The sequence below is a fragment of the Lottia gigantea genome (genome assembly GCF_000327385.1).
Source record: "Lottia gigantea unplaced genomic scaffold LOTGIsca_118, whole genome shotgun sequence".
NCBI lineage: Eukaryota > Metazoa > Mollusca > Gastropoda > Lottiidae > Lottia > Lottia gigantea.
The window spans coordinates 567,385-594,709 of record NW_008707180.1 but is presented as its reverse complement, the minus strand read 5'-3'; the positions used below and the strand labels follow the sequence as shown (position 1 = coordinate 594,709).

The following is a 27,325-nucleotide window of genomic DNA, read 5'->3' as shown; positions in this document are numbered from 1 at the left end:
TACCGCTTGGGATTATAAGGAAATTCGGCCGTTAAAAAATGGTGACGTATCTACTAGCTGATATTGTACAGAAAACCCATGTTTATCAAAAAAAAACTAATGCGAAGGTCGCTCATGTAAATTATTAATCATTTCCGGAAATCCACGAATAATAGGTTTCCACGAAATTAGGTTACTTGACTGTAATCGTTGTTTTAACCAATTTTTATCCTAATAATCTGCTTTTAAGCCGATATAGATATTTCAAATTATGCAATAAAAATCAGCTTGTGCTACTTTTAGTTTTAGGTGAAGAGAAAAAGCACAGGGTAAGAAGAATTCACCATGGGTAAGAAAATTAAAGTGAAATCACCAGCCAAGCCATCAAAAGAACTAAAAGTCATAGATGACAACCCAACTTTTATGGTTCAGAATATACTGAGAACTAAACTAGCTCAGTTTACACTACCTGATGATTTAACTGGCCTAGAGAAAGAAAAAAGGTATGTTTACAAAGTTGGCTTGAACCATATAAGCAGGAAAGTAGACTAGTTTTCTACCCACTTGTGGATGCAAATTTGAAGAGTTGCATTGATTAACTATACAAAATAACATGATAATATAGAAATTAACTCAACATATGAACATTTATCATCATTTTTGTAAGAAATGAGTAAGCTTATTTAAGAAACATATTTTTGCAAACCTCCTGCTCTCAAAAGTGCTATGTCTTCTCTTTTATTTCCAGTAAATTATATGATTTGATAAATAGAACAGCATCTACAGGAGAAAGTAACTCTGTTTTAGTTATTGGACCTAGAGGAGCTGGGAAATCATCAGTATGTATCAGAATTTTATTAAAAGATTCGTACTTTTAAAAGATAAATAATATAAATTTCAACAGACATGTTGGCACATATAAAAGGGTTTCTCATCTGCATTAAACTCTTCACAGTCCACCCAGAAATCATAATTGGTAACTATCAATTAGGAATAGAAGAGCAATATTATGTGGTAGAAAATGTATAGTTAGACTATTACTCGTTTTAAATAACTACAGAGTATTGAATAGAACCATATTGTAAATTTCAGCTTATAAGAAAAGTTCTAAGTGAGTTGAGACAACAAAAAAATTTCTCAAAAAATTTACTTCAAGTCCATTTAAATGGTAAGTTAAAAGACTCCCACAGATACAATGGTTCATCAACTTTCAGTTTGACTGTAGGGACAACTCGGCCCACTTTTTATGACTAACTCAGCCCAAACATTTTTTCTTTTATTTTTTATGACAAACTCGGCCCTCTTTTTACTGGACTCAAACCAAATAAGGGTTATTTTTCATGAATTTTCACGAGACTTGGACCAAATAATGATTATTTTTTATGTCAAACTCGGCCCACTGATGCAAACTGGGACCACTCATATTTTATACACAAATTGAAAGTAGAATGCTGAGGACAACTCAAGGGTTCTATGTTAAAAGAAAAGACGTAGGATGGTCCTGAAAAGGACCATTTGTTATGTTGTTCTACATTTGAATATAAATACGTATTTGAAAGATTTAATCACTCTTTAATGAGAGTTTTGACAAGGGCTGTTTGCATGGCCCTAAAAAGAGTTGTTTAGATGGTCTAAAAGGAATGTCCAAGGGTTCTGACTACACTCGCACCACACTTCTTCAGCAGTTGGTTGGTGCTCATACTAATCTCACTGTAAGCCGACCATAACTGGAATAACTTCCCTTGGATGGTGCGGGTCTGCTTTCGTTGGTATCGTTTTTGTCAAGTTAATGAAAAAGCTTGCAGTATTTATACAAATGTTATACAATGTATTGCCGTTTGATTTCTATCAGGTTTGCTGCAAACAGATGACAGGATAGCTCTTAAAGAGATAACTAGACAGTTACAACTTGAGAATACAGTGGGAGACAGAGTATTTGTAAGTTTTTAATCTTCTTTGTTATTACTTTAATCGTTTTGTTTCATTATGAGGTGAGGTATAACAATTACAACAATGTTAACTTGATATTGAAATCATCAAAATCACCGTTTTGACACCTTGAACTTCATCACTTATCAAAGATGTATGTGTTTTTTTAGGGGTCATTTTCTGAAAATTTACAGTTTCTTTTAGATGCATTAAAAGCAGGTAAGAAATTATTCTGTTTAGCCTTTTATGATCATTAATTTTGTCATTTGGCATTGTTCAAACAATTTATATTAGGATGCTTAGTGAATGCTAGCAAAGCCATGAGTCAAAAGACAAAATCCATGACAATTGTATAACAATTTTTTAATAAATAACCAATTATTAGTTATTTCAAGCAACCAATTTCTATCAGTCTAGGAAGTAATTTAAATTCTTGTCTTATTTCAGGAGATCAGAAGAGTAAGCCAGTGTTATTTGTTTTGGATGAATTTGATTTATTTGCTCACCACAGAAATCAGACATTACTTTATAATTTATTTGATATATCACAGTCAGCACAGACACCTATTTGTGTTATTGGTTTAACTTGCAGATTGGTAAGTACCATTATACAACTTGTCGATTAGTAATCACACTAATGAAAATGACTAATGAAACTCTTGAAATTGAAAAATTTGACTGATTGACTTAAGACTTGACAGAAGTGCCATTTTGGGGTGTTGATTTGACTCTTGAATATATGTAAAGTCTTCAGAAATGCTAGAAATGTATGAAACTAGCATGATTCCTTCAAAGATATCTTAAACTAGGAATTTCTTTTCCTATTTCTATAGATGTCTTATCCATGTATGGCAGTGTCTTAAAGAGACAGGTAGGCCATTTTTTTCACCAATCATACTTTAGTCTCAGAAACTGAATTGTTAGTTAAGCAAATCAGTTATAGTGTTCAAAGCTCACCGTCGAAATTGGAGCCTTCAAATGCATGTGTCCAGAATTATCTACAATTGAATGTTAAAATGACAACTCATCAATTTAAGATTTTCTTTAATATATAAAAAAGACATATATAGGAAAAGTGAGTAAAATTCCTAGTTTGAAGAATTTTTAAAGGAATTATATGATTTCCATACATTTCTAGTACTTCTGAAGACTATACTTACATATATTCACTATTAAAAAGTCAGTGAGCTGTGAACATTATATACTGATTATATTAGCTGAAAAATTTATGTTTCTGAGATTAAGGTCTGATTGTTAAAAAAATGGTGCATCTGTCCCTTTAAAGTAGATTTTCATTAGATGCTGGCAAGAATATTATCCTGTAAAAATACAGGCCTATATTTATTTGAAAATGATTGATTTTTATTGTAGGATGTTATAGAGTTATTAGAAAAAAGAGTAAAATCCAGGTTTTCTCACCGACAAATTCATGTTTTTAATAATTTAACATTCCAAGACTACTGTAAAGTGTGTAGAAACCTGCTTTATTTACCAACAGATTTTAAACATGAATCTTATTCACAGATCTGGAATTCGCATATTGATGTAAGTATATATATACTTGTTTCCAACATTTTGAATTCCTTAGATGATCTTGATATGCATGCTTCTTGGTGCCCTTGTGGTGCTCTGGCAACTGTGTATGGCACTTTTGTTATATATTATGATACATTACAATAGCAATGGGAAGAAGACCACAGTTTCCTCAATGTGTTTTAGGAATTACTTGAAGAATCTGTTGTACAGGATGTTTTAAAGAGACAGTACCATTTAAATAAAGATGTCCGTGGCTTACAAAATTTGCTGGTAGGTATTTATCTTTGGACGATGAAGACAATTTGAAATAGTTAAAATATGTTTAAATTATCCTATTTAGATTTAATTTGATACGCACATTGTACATTGATGAGATTTGGTTGTGCATCCGTGGGTATATTTTATCAAGTACCCGATACAGCAAAGTTTTTTCTTTTACTATTTTAAGATAGATCCCGTTTGTAAACTCTCTGAATTAAACCCCACATTGACAACCTCTGGTATAGTAGATTCATTTAAACAGATAACTACTGATTGTAAAGCTGCAGTGTTACATGGTAAGCCAGCACATTGATTTACATATTACAGTACATCAATTAACATTTTTAACTGCAAAATATTAAGTAATACATTTAAACACATCTGGTAAAATAATTTTGCTCCTGGCTTAACAACAACCCAGATAATTGCACAACGGCATGGCTGTTATGCCTTTTATCAATTAAGAAATTTGGTGTCCATGTTTTAATAATGCACCATGAATATCTATTGTAGGTATATCTATATTAGAATTATGTTTAATTATAAGTATGAAACATTTGACAGATATTTATGAAGGGGAACCATTTAATTTTGAAATGGTCTACAGTGGTAAGTACATTTTAAAGTAGTCTTCCTGGCATATATATACAACTAACAGGCTAATTTTGAGACAGTTTTTCTCTTTTGATTGGTCTGATGAAGACAGGAAACACTGTGGTATGCAATGTGGCATAGGCTTAAATTAAATTTTTATGGAGTTTTTTAGGAGTATAAAACAAGTTTTAAAAGTAATAATGTTTGAAGTTTATACCCACAAAAAAGGTGACTTTTAACTTAATTTTATTATTACCTTTTTCATCTAATTGTGTAAACATTTTCTGTTTATAATGTTTCATTTCAATTTCAGAATATTTGAAATTTGCTAGAAGAAAATCAGGAATGCAAATATTTGAAAAACCAGTAGTTCTTAAGGTATGTTTATAAATTACTCTCTGATGGTTAAAAAGATGATCTTAGCTAGAACTGATTTGTCAGTGTGTATTGATAACTCCAGCAAGTAGTGCTGTTTATTAATTTCATTTTAAAAATTCAGAATTTTGTGAACTTGTGAGATTGCTTTTTCAATGTGGGGGGGACCATGATTTATAAAAAAAAAAAAGGGTCGGACCGTAGCTGCGAATTCGATTGCAGAGCATAGCGGCATGACAACATTTCAGTTGAGCTGTTGACACCATTTTTTTTTTATAGCTCTCAGAAATATTATAGAAAGAAAGGCACCTTCTTGCATGTTACTGAATTTTCCAGTCATCCAGTGCGAATATGCGAATGATAAAATTCATTTCGTGTGCCCCTTCGTAACAACGCTTCTGTGAGTGGAGATAGGTCACCTTGTCCAACCCCCCGTGGTCTGAACTATTTTTTAATGCTTCGTTCGAACAAACTAAGATAATGTTTAATTTTCAGGCATTTGAACATCTGATGGCTTTAGAGTTAATAAAGAATTTAGATAGTGGTGGTAGTAGAATACAGAAAGAATATAGATTAATGTCTTTATTAATACATCCTACACAGATTATAGATGCTTTACAGAAATATCCTAATTGTCCTACCGAGGTCAAACAATGGGCTATAAGTGCTCTAGCTTAAAGTGTTGAAAAACACTTGTACTGACTGAACAGTTTACTTGACCTTCTCTATTAAGCTATCTTGAAAATAAGAGAACCTCAATACAATACATAAGTTAATATATTAGTCTAGAAAATAAATGAACACTGAATCAACATATCAAATGTCTGATTCATATATTCTTTTCTATTTGGACAGTGATAGAAAAGAAGTGCATTGCCCATGTCTATCAACATTTCTCGTCCGGATGATAAATGCAAAATGACTATATTAAAAGTAGTGTTGAAACGGTTAATCAGTTAACTGATTTCAGGTAGGATTTCACAGGTAACTTGGTCTGATTTGAGATGATTGACAGTCAATTTTAATAGAAGATAAATGAGCATTTTTGACAGAAAAGACTTTAAACTGGGTTTTTTTCAGTAGTAAATAAACATCAAAAACCAGTGTTATTTTTGTTGTTTGAATATTTGAGAGGTTTATTATGATGGTGTATGAATTGCGTTGCTTTTTGCTCATAGAACAAAAGGTTTTACTTTTATTAACTCTCCTCAGATTGGCTGTTTCTGCTTGTCAATCAGCTTCAAGCTTATCAATATTCCTGAGAATTAATTGCAAAAATAACATACACTGATTCCACAACATAAAACTGACCCATTAATACACGACAAAAACACTTCCATGTGGGCGTATATTATTCATTCATTTATATTTTATGTGGGCGTATAAAAAGCGTCAAATTTGGCTTGTACGCATGATAAAGACTACAGTTTTTATTTCATCACTTAAAAATTAAGAGGCTTGACCTACAATACATTAAAAAAATAGATTCAGCATATGTTGCCTTGTTCATTTCTGATTTTTTTTTTTTAAATAGAAGTTACAAATACAAGCAGTAGGCCTGAACTTATGTCAGCTTTAAAAGGCACAAACAGTTATATAATTTTCATATATCATTTATTTACAATTTTTTCAATGAAATAACAAAAAACCACAACATTAGCACTTTATATCTCAAGTAATACCATTCATGATTATATTTGAATTGTAAACCTTTATTGGGCAAAAACTTTATATTGGCAAAGATTTTTTTATTGCTGTCATGTTAGTTTTTCTTGGTTATAATGCTATCAATCTTAAAAGGGACACCAGTACGAAATATTCAACCTTCAGTCATACACTTCCTTTTGTGGCAATACTGAATATTATTACCAAGATTTGTCAAAATCCGGAATATGCCTTTAAGTATTTACAAGCTTAAAATTGAAAGCATTTCAAGAACAAGGTCAATAACATATGCAGAACATTTTTTTGGATTTTCAATAGGGTTCATCCATGGGTGATAAACAATTTACCAAATTTGGCAAGAATGGTGCCTTGTAGAGTGTTGACGAGCTAAAAATTGAACGTGTTATGAACAAGTGGATGCCTAGCAAGATACGACCATATCAGTATCTCAAGGGTAGGCACTAATCTGTGGCAAATAGTACCAAATATCTAAAGACATTGTTGATTTCAACCAACACAAAATTATATTGCCGTTGAAAGATAGAGGCTACAGCTTTTATCCAATCTTGATGACCCCCCCCCCCCCCTTTTACAGTTGTGTGTTTAAACATCAGTCAACATGTCAATATGTAACCATTTTCACTAGATGTAGATCTTCATAAACTTTAAATTGTATCACAGAAATTCAATATAGTTTCCATTCATGCTGATGCAGCCTAAAAAGATATTAAAAAAATTTGAATCTTAATTGATGACTAAGCTTACCCTGCTAATGACACCTGCTAGAGCACATCCCATTTATCATAATTTCCTTGAGACAATGAAAAAGCTAAATATTCCATATTTATTCCTACCTGCTGAGTTCCCAATGATAAGTATTCTGGAGTAGTAGCTGACTGATACTCATCTATTAACTGTTGTAACACTTCTCGTGAATTATCAAACTCATCTAAACTGTCTTGAAATATCCTCTCTTTACGAAACTGATCCATAAATGCCTCTCTTTTACGTAGTTTGTCAAACTGCTTTAGTGCTCTTTCAAATAACTACAAGCAGAATGCAGGATAAATGTTTTTTATAAGGTTTTGGTTTGTAGTTTTCTTAGAAACAAATCACTGGCAAATTTAACTTCTAATTTGGAAGTAGAAATTTAGACTTTTAAAGGTATTGTAAAGAGATTTTCTAAATTTTGTATATGTATCAGGACATTGACAGCATCAATTTGCACCATTCCAATTGTCAATCAGACTTGTGTGGTTCCTGCAAATCTATTAAAACTATGTGTTTGATGACATCACAAAGGGCCTCATAGAACAAAGCATATTTTGTGACTAGTGAACTGCTTTTTTATGGAATTGCAGGAACCACAGACGTCCGAATGAAAATAAGTATGCTGCAAATTGATGCCCTATTCAAACAAACAAATCCTAACAAATTCAATTCTGAGTAACAACAGAATACTTTGGATGACATACTGTAGAAAATGGAAAATAAAAATAACTTACTGAACATATACTGGTATGATTAGCTAACATTAAACCACTAACACGATGTGAAGTTTGTACATAAGGGGATTTACGTGACAAGGCAACCTGTATACTAGCTGGTCCCCATGGAATAAACTGAGCTAATTTTCTTTCTCTTATTCGTTGTAAACTTTTATGAACCTGAAAAACAAATTAACTTTGTCATTTTAATATTCTTTTTTTTTTTTTTTTAAACTAAAATCATCTTGTGTCACATGTAGTATTGACATAGACCAAACAAATACAATCTCATCAATGTTTATAACTCCAACCCAACAGACAGCACAACAGCTATAAATATATTTGTTATTGACAGAAGTGAAGAGAAATATAAGGCTGATGTTGATTGGTTATATACTGACCTGTGTAGGATCAACTTCTCCTTGTATGATATTTAATATAGATATATAACAGTGATTAGCCTGTCTATGGACTGGAGTTGATACCATCATATTTTTAGGTTGAAGTAATCTTCTCATGACATCTAAAACTGTTGTTTTTCTCACACTAGCAACCTACAACAAACTAGATTGTAATCTTGTACTATTAAGTGGAAAACTGTAGGGCTAGAATATAGAACTGATGGAAATGTGAGCTAGTTACCTGAGAACTGGTAGTTAAAGGTGTATAACCAGTCATTAGGAAATGTAATCTTGGAGTTGGAATTAAAGAAGCAATTAAACCAATCAAATCATTATTCATGTAACCAGGGTAACGAAGGGTTGTGGTACTTGTTGACATAACAGTTGAAACCTGTAATAATAAGAAACTTTTCTCATAGAATGAATTATATTTTTTTGCAATTCAAGTTGCTTTTTTTCTTTTTTTCAATCTAATTAAAGGAGCATTATGCGAAAACAATGTAAATTATACCTGAAAATCGCACAATAGCTTTCTGCCCCAAAAAGCATATACAGGTTAGAAAGTTAGTAAACCTTTTAAATAATTTTGGCGTTAAAAAATTAACAGCAGGTTTTTTTAAGTTAAAACTTACAGTTGAGTCTAGGGACACATTTCTCTAAATTTGGTAAATAGTTTTCATAAGTTTTAGCAACAAAATATTTAGACCTACTAAAAACAGAATGACCTTTTAATATGAAAAAAAAGCTTTACATGGGTCAGAGTTAGGCCCAATACACAAAGACATGGTCCTGTCTAACATTCAGCCCATGGTATTATTGAAAAATGTGGGAAATTCCTTATTTTGATCCCATTGCCTTTAGCCAATCCTATGGAGTCCATGTATTGCAGCATTAGGGATAATGTATATGATATACTTTACTATAATATAACATACCAACTGGTTAACCTGACCAAATGTAGGTGTATCAATATGTAATCTATCAGCTGCTATACGATTTAAAGCTGTATTATCTAGAACAACCTATAACAGACAACATACTGATACATTCAGCTGAGTATGACTGCTTTTTTTCTAGTACAATGATATAGAAACAGCTTTCACCTATTCTGTTATGTAGATTGACATTAAAAGGCAAAATATTCGCTTCATCATTAAAACGTAAAATCTATTTTGCTGAAGGAATTCGAAGGAAAAACTTCTTACCACACAATCAGCATTTTGAGTTAGCCGTTTTAATGTTAAAATAGAATTATATGGTTGAACAACTACATCACTGACTTCATCTATATTAGGAAATACAGAATAGGTCTGTATCAACTTCTTAGGAAACCTTTATCAAAGAAAATTACAACATTCAGATAGTCAAATATATTAAATTAAACAAAACCATTTGATTCCAAAAGTGAAGCCGGCCCTACACTACACGATTTTCCATACAATTGTGTACATTACAACATGCCAAGACATCATAGAGCAATCATATTGAAGTGTATTGCAAGCAATCGTGCTTTCTAAGCCCTAACATTACACCACACATAAAGCAATGTCGCAAGCCAGTTTGCGTCATCAACACTGACAAAGATAGCTTGCCAGGCAAGGTAAGATACGCCCACTACCAGCTGTCAGAAACAAAATCTTTAGTGGCTTAATAATAAATTTTCAAATAATCTTAACATCATCCATAAGTCAAGGCAAAAACCTGAAACAGTTCATCAAGTTATCATGAAAATCAAACATGAACAATGTCTCATCGCTGTACACACAAGGGCAATAACTCGGAAACTGTTGATTCGATTATTACCAATTTCTAACTTGACCAAGATCTCATCATGCATATCTAGTTTTATCAAGATTGGATAAAAACTGTAGTCTCTATTGTGCCTGCAAGCTGAATTTGACAAGTTTTTATTAAGTCAAGGGCAATAACTCCTAAACCCTAAATCCGATTGTTACCAATAACGAACTCGAGTGAGATCTCATCAATATATACATGCATACCTAGGTTCATGTCGGTTGGATAAAAACTGTAGTTTCTATCGTGCCTACAATCGAAATTTGATTGGTTTTTACTAAGTCAAATTTAACACATATTTACTAAGTCAAGGGTAATAACTCTGAAACCGTTCATCCGATTATTACCAATTCCCCACTTGACCGAGATCTCATCAATTTATAGATGCATACCAAGTTTCATCAAGATCGGATAAAAATTGTAGTATGCATCAAGATCGGATAAAAATTGTAGTCTCTATCATACCTACAAGTCAAATTTGACTAATTTTTACTAAGTCAAGGGCAATAACTCTGAAACTGTTTATCTGATTATTACCAATTTCGAACTTGACCGAGATCTCATCAATATATACAGTGGTGTAACCTATTTTAGTGGATATAAGGGTTCAACACCGAATTTCGTCAAAGTTAAAAAAACGAAAAAAAAAATGTATGTCTTAGATGTTTCCTCAGATATTCTACAAAATAATTAAAATCAGTTTTTTTCGATTTTCTTTAAGAATCCCTCACTTTGACCCATATTTCATGAGCAACCAACTCGGCAACGGCGGCAGAATGCGTCACCTATTTTCGTGTACAATGTTTGATCTATAAATAAGTCTAGAAAAACACGTTTTATGAATACCAGGTGGTATAATTAACTTCTCTTAGTATTTATCTTTAATATCAATTCATTATATTCATGACAATTCCTTCAAAGAACCACGATTTAAAAAATAATAGTGACTGACAAAATAAGATACGTAGCGTGATTTATTGCTAAAAGTCACTGAAACAACATAAGAATATGGTCCACTTTGTGTTCCATAGAAATTCTCTGCCGACTCGGAATCCGCTAGTTGATCACGTGACTTCATTCGTTGGACTATATTCTAGCAGACGACACTTGGAATTCCGATTACCGCTTGGGATTATAAGGAAATTCGGCCAATAAAAAATGGTGACGTTTGGTAATAAGTGAAATCCGCCATTTTGTATTTGTCAAAGTATACATTAATACATTTTACCTTGCTTGAAACTACTGGATTCATTCTACTAGCTGATATTGTAGAGAAAACCCATGTTTATTAAAACAAACTAGCGGAGGTCGCGCAAGGTCGCTCATGTAAATTATTAATCATTTCCGGAAATCCACGAATAATAGGTTTCCACGAAATTAGGTTACTTGACTGTACATGCATACTAAGTTTCATCAAGATTGGATAAAAACTGTAGTCTCTATCATGCCTACAAGGCAAATTTAACACATATTTACTAAGTTAAGGGCAATAACTCTGAAACCGTTCATCCGATTATAACCAATTTCAAACTTAACCGAGATCTTATCAATATTTACATGCATACCAAGTTTCATCAAGATCGGGTGAAAACTGTATTCTCTATTGTGCCTACAAGGCAAATTTGAAGCATTTTAACTAAGTCAAGGGCAATAACTCTGAAACAGTTCATCCGATTATTACCAATTTTGAACTTGATCAAGATAGGATGAAAACTGTAGTCTCTATCGTGTAAAAAAAAAGGCAAATTTGACGCATTTTTACTAAGTCAAGGGCAATAACTCTGAAACCGTTCATCCGATTATTACCAATTTCGAACTTGACCGAGATCTCATCAATATATGCATGAATACCAAGTTTCATCAAGATCGGATGAAAGCGTTTTTAAGAACAAGGGCAATAACTTGGTTGATAACACAACACTCACACTTCGTCAAAATCCATTAAGAATTGCAGCTTTTAAAGTGTTCGAGAGCGAAAAATTATACAAGTTTTCAATAACAAGGGCAATAACTCATACTAAATATTTTTCTGATTATCAATAGGGTTTGATTACCATCAATCATACAAAGTTTCATTAAAGTCAGTCAAGAATTGTGTCTTCTAAAGTGTTTACGAGCAATTGTGGACTGACGGACATGGGTAACGACAATATACGTCCTCTATTTCATGTGGGCGTAATAAAAAAAAATATAGAAGATATATTCATATACCTATCATTAAGTCTCTCTAAGATATAGGATCCCATACCAGAACCTGTACCACCAGCTATAGAGTGACAGATAACAAAACCTTCTAGACTATCACTACCATCAGCTTCTCTATCAATAATATCAAATACTTCTTCATAAAGTCTTTCTCCCTAAAATATTTTAATAGTACATGGTAGAAACTGAACAGAAAAAGTATGGGGTTTGGTTATTAAGCTCCCAACTTTTTTATTCAATTATAATCAAGTGCTTTTAATGGCAAAAATTGTTCATAAAGAAACAAGAACACAAAGCAGCAATAATATAATCTACCTACCTGTGAATAACCACTAGCCCAATTATTACCAGCTCCTCCTCCATGTTTAGATAGATAAACATTTTCAGGGTTATATAAATTAGCATAAGGTGAGTTCATAATGTGATTTATAACTCTAGGTTCTAAATCTAATAATACAGATCTTGGTATGTAGTGGTCATCATCAGCCTACAGAACAATAGATGATGTCATTGTATATATCTTATTTATATGTGAAACTAAGACTTTTGTTTTAAGATGTTCACATTTTTACATCCAAAGGCAAACATGACATATCCACTAAAACTGTCTCATTATTACAGTTACAGTTAATCACTCTAATCATCAAGGCTTGAAATAATGCCAGAAATTACTTTTTCATGTTCCATAATGATAAACTCAACTTTTGTTACCTCTACCAATGACCAACAGCGCTGATCATACACAATCACCCAACAAGAAAAAGAAAAATCAAAAAATCATAAACTCAACTTTTGTTAACTCTATCAATGACCAACAGCGCTGATCATACATAATCACCCAACAAGAAAAAGAAAAGTCAAAAAATCATAAACTCAACTTTTGTTAACTCTTATCAATGACCAACAGTGCTGATCATACACAATCACCCAACAAGAAAAAGAAAAGTTTTTATACATAAAGTACAGAAATTGTCCATCTCAAAGTAAATTGTATCAGATATATGCTGAAATTGTACCAGATATGTCCGTGTCCAGATGGTTATTTCAAGCCTTGCCAATCATGTATGATCATGTCCAACAGAACCATGTGATATTATTTAAAAAGGAAGAATACATTACCTTAATACATTAAAATTCATGCTTATACCTGATAAAAGAAGACATCTTTTCTATCTGTTCCTTCTGTAGCATAATCTTCTAACATACCCTCTATCAAAAAACATGGTTTAAGATTTTCAAAAAATATTATTTCTAACAAATTGTTTTAGAGATTAGTAATATCCAATCACAGCCACAGTCATATACGCCCACGACGGCATGCGGATGGTAAAAACGAAACATCTATTTTAAGTTTCATCAAAATCGGTTGAAAACTAAGAGTATTAGCATATTCAAGATTTTGAGGCAAGGGCAATAACTCTGCTTCTAACGGTCGAAAATAGCTCACATTTGAACTTGATTTTCGTGTTATGAATATGTTTACTCATACCGAATTCCATTTGATTCCAAACAAAAAATCTAGTTTTTACAAACAAATGCTGATGGACGGACGGACAGATGGGGTGTTTTACGAGCAATTGATGTTGATAGAAGCACTTACTGTACAGAGGTTAAAGGGCGATAACTCCTCGAAACTAACGTAAGAGGCCTAAATCTTGAAAAAGCCTGAAATTTAATCAGAAGTAAACTAAAACCTTTCGATTTAGGTCCAATAACACCCATTTTAAGTTTCAACAAAATCAGTTGAAAACTAAGAGAGTAATAGCATATGTCAAGATTTTGGGCAAGGGCAATAACTCTGCTTCTAACAGTCGAAAATAGCTCAAATTCGAACTTGATCTTTGTTTTATGAATATCTATACACATACTGAATTTCATTTGATTCCATCAAACGAACGGACAGACGTACTGAGCGACGGACGGACGGACAGACAGGGGTGCCAACAATATACGTCCACGTAGAGAGATGTGGGCGAATAAAAACAGATTCAAAATAAAATTATAAATTTTCCCTAGTAGGTTAAGTAGGTTTAAACGAAAATCCATCCATCATTCAGATTAGTGTAACGTAGATATTAGCAGATCTCTGTTTATCTGTCTGCGTTTTAGCTTACCAGGACTAATGCCATGTTCTGCACATAGTTGTTTCCAGAATTCCATACCAACTGAAATAAAAACATTCTGTTTATGGTATAGATGTAAAAAAAAATCACTTTCTTTTCTTATAGCAAATTTTGTTTGTAAATGAATTTCCGTATCTGTATCAAAAGAATACAGATATTCTAGGAATGAAAAACATAAGAAGTTTTTGAATCTAAAAATGCATGACATCACAAATGCATAGACTACATCATACCACATTTAGTAAAATAACAATTTCAATCTCTGAGAACATGTTAGAATTGCTGAAGTTTAATTTTAGGGAAGTTATTTCAAGCTGCATGATTATTGGAATAATTATAAAAAAACTTGGCATGTAAATGTAGTTTGTTATCCAAGGGGTCCGCTGCAGGGCTTGGTATTGATAACTAAATAGACATTGATTATCAACAACAGGCTAGATCCTTCCCATCAATAATCAATTAATAATCCAATAAAAAATCTTCTTATTAAAAGCATATCAAAGTCATTCCTTTGGCTATTTTTATGTTGTAGTTGTATAATTATATGAATTTTCATTGGCTTGAACAACTATCATTATTACTGAAACAAGGTTATGTGCTGAAGGGAAACTTATTACTACTAACTACTACTACTAGTAATGGATGACTGACCTTAGGAAGGGTACAAAGGAGAAAACATAACTTAAACATTTAATTGGTTATGAAACTATAATTATAATCGAAATTATTACAGTGGTGCAACATTAAGATACAGAAATTTTTTTTTGTCTTCCACAGATGTTTCTTCAGATATTCTATAAAATAATTAAAATTGGTTTGTTTCGATTTTCTTTATGAATCCCTCACCTTGACCCATATTTCATGAGTAACCATCTTGCAACTGCAAAATGTGTCACCTATTTTCATGTTCAATATTTGATCTATAAATAAGTCGAGAAAAACATGTTGTATGAATACCAAGTGTTTTAACTTCTCTTAGTATTTATCTTTAATATCAAGTCATAACAACTAATGTCAATTCCTTGAAAGAACAATGATTTAAAAAATAAAAGATAATGACTGACAAAAAAAATATATAAGTAAAATGTAAAAGTATTTTATTGCTAAAATTCAATTTTTCCGCAGACATGGAATTCGCTTGTTTGTCACGTGACTGTTCACTGGAATATATTCTAGCAGACGACACTTGGAATTCCGATTAGAGCTTGGGATTATAAGGAAATTTCATCATTAAAAAATGTTGACATTTCACCATTTTGTATATATGTCAGAAATACATTAAAATAAATTAGACATTGCTTTGAAAAAATTGGAAAAATTCTGCAGTTCGATGTTGGAGATAATCCATGTTTATCAAAACATGCAAATGCAAAAGTCTTGCACGGTCAGACATGTAAATCATTTATCATTTCCGGAGATGCATGAAATTAAGTTTGCATGAAATTAAGTTTGCACGAAATTATACAACTTGGCTATAATTCATAGCACCGAAACTGAAAGCCTTATCAAATAATTTACAGTCATAATGATGAGTGGTGTGGAGGGAAAGTACATTTCATTTAATAGAATACTAGATCATAACAATCGAAACGCTTAATAGAATCATTTCTTTTTCTTCTTCAAAGAAAAAAATTATTAGATCTAGGCCAAACTTCTAAAATCAACTTCATTCTTCATGACTTCATCTTTTTTTTATTTATTGTTTTTTTTTTGTCATGCCAATTTTGAGTGTCTATCTATGGAGAGGGAAAGAAAAGGTTGTAATCAATGGGAATGAAATAAGCTCAGCGTACTTTGATTGCCACATTGTCCCAGCTGAAGAGTTATGATTTCTCTCGGCATCTTTATATTTTTGATGCAATAGACAACTTTGTAAACTTGTCAATTCTTGAAAACGGCGGTAAACTCTCCGGAAATAAACAAACCGAAAGATGTTAGTACCGAGGCAAAACATTATTAGGTCTTCAGATGATATAAATTTGTTTTGGCATTTTTTTTTTTATTTCAAGCAAATATCTGATGAGAAATAGAGTGGACATTGAAGACAATAATAAATTTATCTAAAAAAAAATCAGATTTCTGCTGACTGATGACGTCATATCAAAACAAAAATATTGAAGATAGTTTACGGCTGTCAAAGGAATGTTTCCAGAATTCGACGAATGATAGTTAAAAATGGAAGCCCAGCAACAGGCAGAAATTGAAAGGAATGTCAGAATTAAAGAAAAATGGGTTGCTGACACCTTAAGTCCTATCGAACCCGTGGTTATAAGCCTTCAAAGTTTGCTAGTGTGGGAGAATCCTAAGAAAAGTGCCCTTCTTTTCACTGCAGTGCACCTGTCATTTTGGTGAGATTTAAACTTTGCTATTATATGATCCTTTATATGCTTTGTATATTAGAAATCACATCCGTAGACTTTACAAATTGTAATTGCAGGGCGTGCTTTGTTTTCGTTCTGGCTATTTTTTTTTTTTTTTTCTTCACTCCGGGAGCTCAGTTCTCGGAAACAGCAACAGATATGGAAAAACGGATTTCGCCACACTTTCTAACTCTTGGCTAACTGCGTACTGAATGTAAAACGAAAATTTTCTGAGCAACATGAAGCGACGTTAGCAACAAACAGAAAGTGGGCTCTAGTGGGCGTAATTATCGACCGATTTTGCTCGGGTTTCCTTTATTCTACTTCTTATAACAATGGACACATGATGGCAGTTGAAAAAATTTGATTTTCGCAAATTAGTTCGATACTTTTTTTTGTCGAAATTAATCGAAATATGCTATTTCGGTTGGTATTTGTCGGACAGATTTGAAACTTATATAGTGTAGACAGCCAGCATGGGGGAATAAAAAAACGCATTCAAAATTTTTGCATCACTTCCAGTTTCAAAGTTAGTACTTCCGGTGACGTCACTTCCATTGGAATTCAGTTATGACCAAACTAACATATGCATGATATTAGTGTCATTAATACAAACCTATTTAACTAAAAAAATACTTACCGGAAGTAATAATTCGGCTGCCATTTTGGTTTGCCTCATTTTGCGAAAATTCCTATTCAGAAGCCATTTTTTAACCGATTTGTGTCATTTTTGTGTCAAACGATACTATAAATGTTTGTCTAAAATTCGTGGGAAGCAAAATTTTGATTTTCGGTTTTGCCTTTTTTAAACGAACGGATGTTTTTTTTCAAAGTTTGAAGTCGTATATCTCGTGACCTTGACCTTTGATGACCTTCATATTAACTGTGATGATAATTTGTGACCTTGTCTATCTGATGACCTTTTGACCTTTGGGGTCAGACAACTCTTTCCCATTTTATAGGGGTCTAAATATGGACCATTTTGAGCCTTTAAAGTGCTATATCTCGGTCCCTAATAGAGATATGGCAATAATTCTTTCGATTCTGTAATGTAGAGATTCTGAGCTTTCCATAGATATATAACATGCATACCTTACATGAAAATTCAAAACTCCATTCACTTAACATGGGGTTATTATTAGATAAATCGGTTAATTAGATTAACCTGGCTGTCAATCCCAATAGAAATCAAATTTTAAGTTGTTTTAAAGACACCTTTCCTTTTACATTTCTTTAATATGTTTTGAGTCTTGTTGCGGTATATTAATAAGCCCTAGGGTGGATTGAACTGTGTTATACTGTAAGTTAAGCTTACGGAAGCACATTAAAGGGATACCTCCTCTTAATTTACCAACTTTCTTATTTCTTATCCGATTTTCATCAAACTTGGAATGTATGTGTATAATCAAATTCTAAATTTCATGGAATAATCGAATTTGCTTAGTGCGCATGCGCATTACCAACTTTCTTATTTCTCATTCGATTTTCATCAAACTTGGAATGTATGTGTACAATCAAATTCTTAATTTGATGGAATTAACGAATTTGCGTAGTGCGCATGCGCATTACCAACTTTCTTATTTCTTATCCGATTTTCATCAAACTTGGCATGTATGTCTATAAATCAGTTCTAAATTTGATGGAAATGTTGAATTTTTGTTGTGCGCATGCGCATTACCAACTTTCTTATTTCTTATCCCAATTTCACCAAACTTGGTATGTTTGTGTATAATCCAATTCTAAATTTGACGGAAATATTGAAATTTTGTTGTGCGCATGCGCATCACCAACTTTCTTATTTCTTATCCGAATTTCACCAAACTTGGTATGTATGTGTATAATCCAATTATAAATTATATAGAAATATTGAATTTTGTTTTGTGCATGCGCATTGTCTAATTTCTTATTTCTTATACGGATTTCATCAAAATTGGTCAAACAAACATTCTTTTATTCCTAGTCAATATACTTTAAACTCCAGGCACTTTTGGATATTTGCATTTAGAGATGCAGAAAAGTATTTACATCAATGTTATTGCAATAGACCATCTTCGTATGTACCTGAATGTCGTAACCCGCCCTGCATCAGTACTGTTATTAGAACAGTTCTAGTTCTAATTGGTAACAATTTGTTATGAATTTGAAATCGAAGTTATAGCAAGAAGAGTTTGAAATAACACTATCATTCAACACATCAGCTAAAAGTAGCCTTCTTCTCCGAGTCTGTTAATGATTATATATTTCAGGTTGTTGGCTTATATATCATCTCAAGTTTACTACCTAATATCAATAACTTTGATTATAATATTCTGTATAGATACCTGGAAAAAACAAATTTGGCCTGAAATAAGAGGTAAACATTTCCCTGAAATAGCATGACAACATTTTTTGCCTTGATGCAGCTCTTTTTTTGTTAGTCATTTGGTAGAAGTATGTGATTATTCAATGAATATTATTTTACATGTACTTAGGCATTGTGATATGATTCAAGAACTCAGTTTGGTTGCTACATTGCATATTAAACATGACGTTAACAATACGGTAATAGAATAACTTAGATCATAGAGCTTATGTGACAAAAGATATAAGCTACAACATCCAAAGGCATTTTTTTTAAGCAAAGCATATCGACACAGACCAAAATGGGTATTCACAATTATTTGCCTTCAATACACATTTATTTTAGCGATTTGCCAAAGCACTCGACAAAATTGTGGCTTACAGTGCTTTAGTACGATTTGTCTGCAATTCAAAACGGCAACATTGTCAACAAGTAAAAACATGTTGAGAACTGGTTCAAAGATTACGGGAATAAAGACAAAATATTATTTTTTACCAATGTTTGAAATTTTTTAATTGAATTGTTCATTGTAGTTCCACCACCAGTGCCTGAAGATGAAGATGAGTAAGTTTTTATTTTTATCATACGGATTTATAATTGCAGGGCGTTCTTTGAACGCACTGCATTGTTTTGAAAATGACTATTTTTTTTTTTTTTTTTTTTTGTCTACTTCTGGTCACGCTCCCCAGCCAAAACGTCACACATTGTCTGACACTATTATTTCTTATACTTTGCGTGTCGCTACTGTTTAAATGTAAAATGACGCATTTTCTTCCAACCGGAAATGACGTATGACGTTAACCATTCATTACGTATTTCGAATTACTGCTCTAATTCTGCATCTATTTTGACCGTAACTTTTGTTTTGTTCATTACTTTAAACCAATGACTAAAAGATAGCACTTTATAAAATTTCAGATTTTGACTTTTGTCGCTGACTTTTTTTGTTTTAATTTTAGCGTTTTTTTCAACTTCTACAATTTTATTTCAATCGGTCTAAAAATTTAATAGAAGATAAGCATTTTGATTCCTGACAAAAATCTATTTTCAAAATTTCGATATCACTTCCGGTTTTTACGTCATTCGCCTCTAAACTTGAAATTTCAACTCCCGGAATTTTGTAGGTATTTGAAAAATTCTTTTTGAAATTAGTTAAAATTGTCCCTATAACAATTTTGGAATGAAAAAATTTTAACCGGAAGTAACGTGTTAGACGCCATCTTGATGTGACCAATTTTTATAAAAATCGATATTAAGCTTCAGGGGTAAATCTGATTTGTATGATTTTGGTGTCTAAAGAATCTGCAATCGATTGCTAACAAAACTTAGGAAGCCGATTTTTGAATTTTGGATTTGTATTTTTTTTATTTTCGGTTTTATGTTTTCAGTAATTGTCAAAAATATTAAGGCTCATATCTAGTGACTTTGACCTTTGGTGACCTTGTGACCTGAACAAAAGTTGTTGACCTTACGAGATCCGTTGATATCCTCACTTTTGTTGTGCATTGTTAACTTCCGGTTCTACAGCAATTGGAAAATTACGATTTTTAACTTTGAAGAGCTCTGTCACGTGACCTAATTAACATACGACAAAAATTCTTATATATTCTTTGAGTGCATAAAATCTCCTTTTTGGTGACATATCACACTTGATATTTTGATCAAAATTGCGGGTTTAAAAATCGAAAATTTTGTACTGACTTCTATAGTAACTGTGCGTAAAATCACGGTGTCTATAATTTATCGACAGTCACCGTTGCCCTAAAAAAAAGTTTAACTACGAATATCTCATGATCTAATGATTGTAAAGACTTGAAATTTTGAACATTATTTAACAATGTACACATCATCACAGACAAATTAAAATTTTTGAAGTGGGCGTGGCACATCCGGTGTGCATTTACCTTTACCTGAAATATTTGCATGAAAATAGATCACTGCTTAGGACAATTTGTGATAAGATTACAGTTGTTTGCATTCTTTACTTTAAAAAAGGGAATAGGTTTAACAATTTTATAAATTTTCATTTTTGATCTTTAGCATGAATGACCTTGACCTTTGCATGGTCAAAGGTCATTGACTAAGGATGACCATTCTTACTTTGATCTTTGATGTCCGATATATACTTCCGGTTTTGCAGATGTCCAAAACAGCAATTTTCGAAACTTCAAAGGCTCATATAACTTTTATTTGACATTTGTTGACCTTTTGACCTGAACAAAAGTTGTTGCCCCTATATATCCGATAATATCTTCACTTTTGTTGTGCATTGTTAACTTCCAGTTCTACAGCAATTTAAAAATCGCGATTTTTAACTTTGAAGAGCTCTGTCAAGTGACCTAATTAACATATAACAAAATTTCTTACATATTCTTAGAGTGCATAAAATCTCCTTTTTGGTGATATATCACACTTGATATTTTGATCAAAATTGCGCGTTTTAAAAATTGAAAATTTTGTACTGACTTCTATAGTAACTGTGCATTAAATCACGGTGTCTATACTTTACCGACAGTCACCGTTGCCCTAAAAAAAAGTTTAACTACGAATATCACATGATCTAATGATTGTAAAGACTTGAAATTTTGAACATTATTTAACAATGTACAGACAAATTAAAATTTTTGAAGTGGGCGTGGCACATCCGGTGGGCATTTGCCTTTACCTGAAATATTTGCAATTGTCATAACTCGCAAAGTTTGCAATTGTCATCCTAGAAATTTTGCATGAAAGTAGATCACTGCTTAGGACAATTTGTGATAAGATTACAGTTGTTTGCGTTCTTTACTTTAAAAAAGGGAACAGGTTTAACAATTTTAAAAAATTTTATTTTTGAACTTTAACGTAAATGACCTTGACCTTTGCATGGTCAAAGGTCATTGATCTAAGATGACCATTCTTACTTTGATTTTTGATGTGCAACATATACTTCCGGTTTTACAGACGTCAGAAAACAGCAATTTTCGAAACTTCAAAGGCTCATATTACTTTTATTTAACCTTTGTTGACCTTTTGACCTGAACAAAGGTTGTTGCCCATTACGAGATATATCCATAATATTTTCACTTTTGTCGTGCTCCGTTAACTTCCGGTTCTACAGCCAATTGAAAATCGCGATTTTTAACTTTAAAAAAAAGGTCTATCACGTAACCTAATTTACATAAGCGAAAATTTATCTTTTGTCCTTATTACACGCAATCTATTCTTTCAAATGATATATAACACTTGGTATTTTGATTAAAATTGAATTTGAAAATTTTGTATTGACTTCTATAGTAACTTTGCGTAATTTTAACGGTTTCTATAATCCACCGACAGTCACCGTTGCCTTAAAAAAACTTTTAACTACGAATATCTCATGATCGAATGATTGTAAACACTTGACATTTTGAACATTATTTGACATTGTACACATTATTACAGACAACACAAAATTTTTGCAGTGGGCGTGGCAAATCAGGGTTACTTTTACCTTTACCATAAATAATTCAAATTGTTATAACTCGAAAAGTTTGCATTTTTCACCATCGAAATTTTACAAAAAATTAAAGCACTATTTGGGACAATATCTGATAGAGTTACATTTTGTTTAGGCCTTTTACTTTAAAAAAGGGAATAGGATTTACAATTTATAAAATTTTGATATTTTGACCATTTACATGCAGAATCTTGGTCTTTAGAAGGTCAAAGGTTATTGATCTACGATGTCCATTCATACTTTTATCTTTGATGTCCGACATATATTTTCACTTTTACAAACGTCCCAAAACAGCAATTTTCAACACTTTTAAGGCTTATATTCTCTTTTATTTGACCTCTGTTGACCTCTTGGCCTAAACGCAAATTATTGTACCTTTCCAAAAATATTTTCATTTTTGTTGTGCGAATTGAACTTTTAACTTTACAGCTATTTGAAGCCTTTTAGTACCGAATGGTATCAAATTCATGCGTCTTTTCACTACCGAACGGTAAACGGTTTAAACGATTTTTTCTACTATTGAACGTTTACATGCTTTTCTTTCCGGTAAGAAATCCCATTGTGACTTTAAAATGCAACGTTTTATTGATGTATCAGGTTGGATGCGCACTGCTTCGGTACCGTTATAACGGTTCTAGTTATACTTCATTTCTATAAATATTTTTTAACTTTATATCAGATTACTTCATCTTGTCTTACTACCCAAGCAAAAATATATAGTAAAATTTAAAGTTTTACTTTTTCAGTTGGACCCCAGTTCATCCTCGGTTATTAAGTACTCCTGAAATTTCTCATTACATTGCTCAAGCTTTGTATTTTACTCAAACTACTCTCAGAAAATGGAGGGTATTCAGACGCCAACATCCTCAAAAAGTAAGTTACACACATGCCTTGATGTGTCAGGAAATGAAATTTATATTCAAAACTTGAACAATAATTCGATTTAAAATAGCACTGTATGCCAGGATAATTACTGCATTAATAGAAATATTCAAATTTACTTCATTTAGTTACAAAATCCATATACTGTTGTACACTGCGAGAAAGGTTTTAGTCACAATGCCTGTTTTCATTAAGCTACGAACTCTACAATTGACAGCTTTTTTCACTTGTCATTCAAAGAATTTAAAAATATTTTTCAGTTTTGTTTCTTCGCTTGTTCATTTTTTACCACACTATATTTAGTGAGTCGCTGTGTTTCTGGCTTGACTCTAACTTACACATTAGGTATGTATCAATTTAGAACTTTTACTAAATTGGATATTTTCAGTTTGTAAGTTTGTTTTCCATCATTGCTATTTTTGTGATCTATTGTTGTCATTAAAAATGATTAACGTGAAATTGAAAATTTCTATTACAAAGTCATATTTTTACCATCTATAATCTATGGATTCCAAAAGACAAATACTGCTGCATTTGAAAAGCCAGAAGTAAATGATATGAATGAGGCTTAGATTACTCCTCATATGACAGTTGATTTGTATTGAGTCAGATTAAAAATATCTAACTGCATTTATAGATGAATCCATGTTTCTTAAACACTTTTGAATTATAGAGTTGAACAAAAATTGATATAGAATCAGAAATGTTGTATCTTTGATATATTAATTTCTTACTTTAGTTATAAGTGTATTACTATGGCCTTGTGTAGTCTATCATAATTTGCTGAAGAAATCCTATTTATTGATGGAGCCGGCTTTAATGTGGTTAGACTATCAACTTAAACATTTAAAAGTATCAAAACCAGGTAGGTAACATCTTGATGGATTGCTAGTCATTTTAGTCTTTCAACGTGGCTTTAACTATGGCTATACCTCATCTTTAAATTTTGATTGGTAGATGTAACACCATTGAGAGTTGTTTAAACGAAAATTGGATGTTCCAATTTTGTTGCCGATTGTTTTTTAGTATTATTTTCTGCCAATGCACAAAGATGAAATTGACTAACCTTCAAGGTATCAGTCTTTAAATAGTTTCAGATTGAGTTGTACTACTACAAGTATAGTCACCTTTTATTAATATTCAAAATGATATCAAATTAAACATATCCAGATTAGGTGTACTTTCCTTATCAATATTGGCAAGTGGCTGACAGCTTACAAATTTAAGGATTGACTGATGGTTTTGATAGATCTTGGTTGCTGTGTTGCTTGTAATCTCATATAACGGCACTGTTTATGGTGTTCTAGAAAGGGTAAACTTTATATTTTAGCAGAGAATAGAGAAGCCAATGGTCAACAGGTTGTTGAAGCTCTCAGTGATGAACCTAGTGCAATCCTAGTAGATGAAGAAGAAGAGTATATACCTAGTTATGATCCAGAGACCACTGCTGCTCTAGCTCGTGCCATAACTGATAGTGAAGATGAGGGAGGAACATCTTCTGTACCAACACCAGGCTTGTCTAAAGAACCTTCTATTGACAACAGTGATGATGGTGAGATTATTTTGATAATTTTCAAACTTTTCTAGTCATAGCCCATATTTGTCTTAGAAAATGTGAATCAAATGTACTTTTCTGTTATCCTTTTGTACACTTTCTTTCATTGTGCCTGTATTTTAATCATTATTATCACTCTTGTCAGTCATCCCACCAACAATAATTATTATTGTTAAAGATCATAATTCTATTATATTAACCACAACTGTTTTTGTTGTGTGAGCATGAAATATTTGGTATACACATATATAATTCTCTTCTATATTTTTTAGAGCGAGATATAAATGTTGATGATTTGATGCCCAGCATTGATCAGATGCCGTCTTTTGATGATTTGGACCAGACAGATGATGAATGGGCACCAGGATCACCAAATGAATGCACTGGTCAAATACAATTCACTCCAACGCATTTTGGTGATGAATCTGATTCAGAAGATGAGAATCAATTAGCTGATTTAAGCATTCCTGATATGAGTGACAGTGGTGCTGATGGTTCTATTACTCATCAGTTAGTGAGTCAAACTCTGACAAATATGATGGACAATGCTTTACAACGCTTATCTCCCGATAAAGACAATTCTTCATTTACTTCAGACATGTTACCAAGAACTGGAGCAAGGGTAACTTACACTAAAACATCACATGGTGAATCATTTGATATCTCAGACCCAGCAGATGATACCATAATTGAAGAAGATGAAGAAGATGAAAACACAGATGCAGAAAATATTGAAAAAGAATTTGATTTTTTGGATGATTATGATAAAGATGACAACAATGTTAAGAAATGAGTTAAACATTAGATATGTGGGTCCAAAATGTTCATCTGCTGGTCCTCAGAGACACGGAGTATACCACCTAGAAGTTAGTTTGTAGTATATCAACTGATAATCATGTTTTTACTGTGGAACCACATTCAGAAAGACAAGTATGACTATGTAGAGATTAGAGCAGCAGAATATATGATTTTCAAAATAATATTGAAATCATTGAGAATTTGTCTATTATAGTACAGAGCATCGAGATTTACATTCATTTCACATATCCTCTGGTTGTGCTCCAAGTTAACATATTTCATTTCATTTGGGTAGACTCTGTTTAAGTTAAAGATTATCTAAATTCAAATCAATCCTTATTCCAATATGTTAGCGAGTTGTTTGTAGTGAAATTCTGTAGAATTCGAAATAGAAAGGTGCCACTGAGCTTTATTCTTGTTTTTGTGACTGATTAGGCTTTTTTCAGCAGTTGTAAATCAAATATTTTCTGCAATGATATAATATAGGACATAACTTACTTTAGTTGATTTTATTGCAAAGGGGCAATTTTATACCACCAGATATATTATTATTACTTATTATAAAGATTCTCAACATGTCAATATAGAATATTTTTTGGAATAAAGGATTAGGTGCTTTGTGTTGATGACTTTCACCGAATATTTTTACTTGAATTATACACCAGATATTGTAGTGCTATTTGAAATGCCTTAATGAAAGAAACCTGGTGAAATAATGTTGTAATTTATGTAGTGATATTATGTATATCAATATCATTTAATAAGTGTAGCAATCTTGTTTATATTGTCCTCATAAATATGATATGAGATATATGTGAATATTACATGATCATGAAATGATGACTATTGAAAATTGGACAGAAAAGCTTTTATCTTTGAAATTTTTATAATTCTAATTCTAAAATAACGAAAGAGTAATGAAATGTTTAAAAAAAACTATTACATTTCAGCAAAGTTTTACTTTTGCATCAAGTTAGTGATATAGTCTTATATATCTGTCATATTTATAATAGTCATTAAGGTGTCAAGTGTTTGAGTCCTTATTAAGGCCAGACCAATCTGTAATGTCATGGATAGTGCTTATGTTAGTACAGTGGTTCCTAACCTTTTTCAGCCTTCACACCTGGAGAAATCAACTTTGTTCATCCACATTTTCAGCATGTGATGATGTGAGATGCTCTCTCAATTCAAAATAAATTCTTCTTCTACACCAGCTGGCCACACCCCTGACACCCTAGTCCCAGAACGCCCTGGGGACAAACCACCGATATATATGTTCAGTGTTGAATTAGTTCAGGGCAGTTTGAAACGGTTGTAGTGTTTAAATGGCTTATAAATAGCTTAGTTAATTTATTAAACATTAAATTGCTCAAGCATGAATTTTTGCATTAAGGTAAGAAAAGAAAAGTTGTAAATTAACATTAATTTGATATGATAATGATGATAAGGAATAAGGGATGTTTTTGATAAAAATATTCTGAAAGACTGCACAAAGAACTATATATATGTATATGATTCAGATATTTGTTATTTGTTGTGCTGTGATATGTAAATCTTTCAAA

The 27,325-nt window shown here is 32.1% G+C and overlaps 3 protein-coding genes across 3 annotated transcripts; 2 read left to right on the top strand and 1 right to left on the bottom strand.

Moving 5' to 3' along the window:
• Positions 1–324: 324 nt before the first annotated feature.
• On the top strand, positions 325–4,001 carry LOTGIDRAFT_171698 (hypothetical protein; the record flags this gene model as incomplete). Its single annotated transcript, XM_009047888.1, has 9 exons — positions 325–482; positions 728–818; positions 1,072–1,147; positions 1,832–1,917; positions 2,079–2,127; positions 2,356–2,504; positions 3,280–3,453; positions 3,628–3,714; positions 3,893–4,001. Coding segments are annotated over 9 exons (979 nt in total), but the record flags the coding sequence as incomplete, so codon positions are not given.
• Positions 4,002–4,273: 272 nt separating this feature from the next.
• On the bottom strand, positions 4,274–16,248 carry LOTGIDRAFT_237817 (hypothetical protein; the record flags this gene model as incomplete). The annotated part of the gene is made up of 12 exons (XM_009047887.1): positions 16,143–16,248; positions 14,341–14,391; positions 13,374–13,435; positions 12,546–12,713; positions 12,233–12,381; positions 9,433–9,559; positions 9,163–9,249; positions 8,469–8,618; positions 8,228–8,380; positions 7,845–8,006; positions 7,194–7,385; positions 4,274–4,306 (listed from the first exon to the last, which is right to left on the bottom strand). Exons 1-12 carry the CDS (start codon positions 16,189–16,191, stop codon positions 4,274–4,276), a joined length of 1,383 nt encoding a protein of 460 aa, XP_009046135.1. The 5' UTR covers positions 16,192–16,248.
• A 217-nt stretch (positions 16,249–16,465) lies between these two features.
• Positions 16,466–26,430, top strand: LOTGIDRAFT_237816 (hypothetical protein). The gene is made up of 8 exons (XM_009047886.1): positions 16,466–16,697; positions 18,956–19,062; positions 19,584–19,614; positions 23,275–23,401; positions 23,671–23,755; positions 24,150–24,275; positions 24,741–24,962; positions 25,238–26,430. The coding sequence occupies exons 1-8, from the start codon at positions 16,525–16,527 to the stop codon at positions 25,756–25,758; spliced, it is 1,392 nt and encodes a 463-aa protein (XP_009046134.1). The 5' UTR covers positions 16,466–16,524; the 3' UTR covers positions 25,759–26,430.
• Positions 26,431–27,325: the final 895 nt, after the last annotated feature.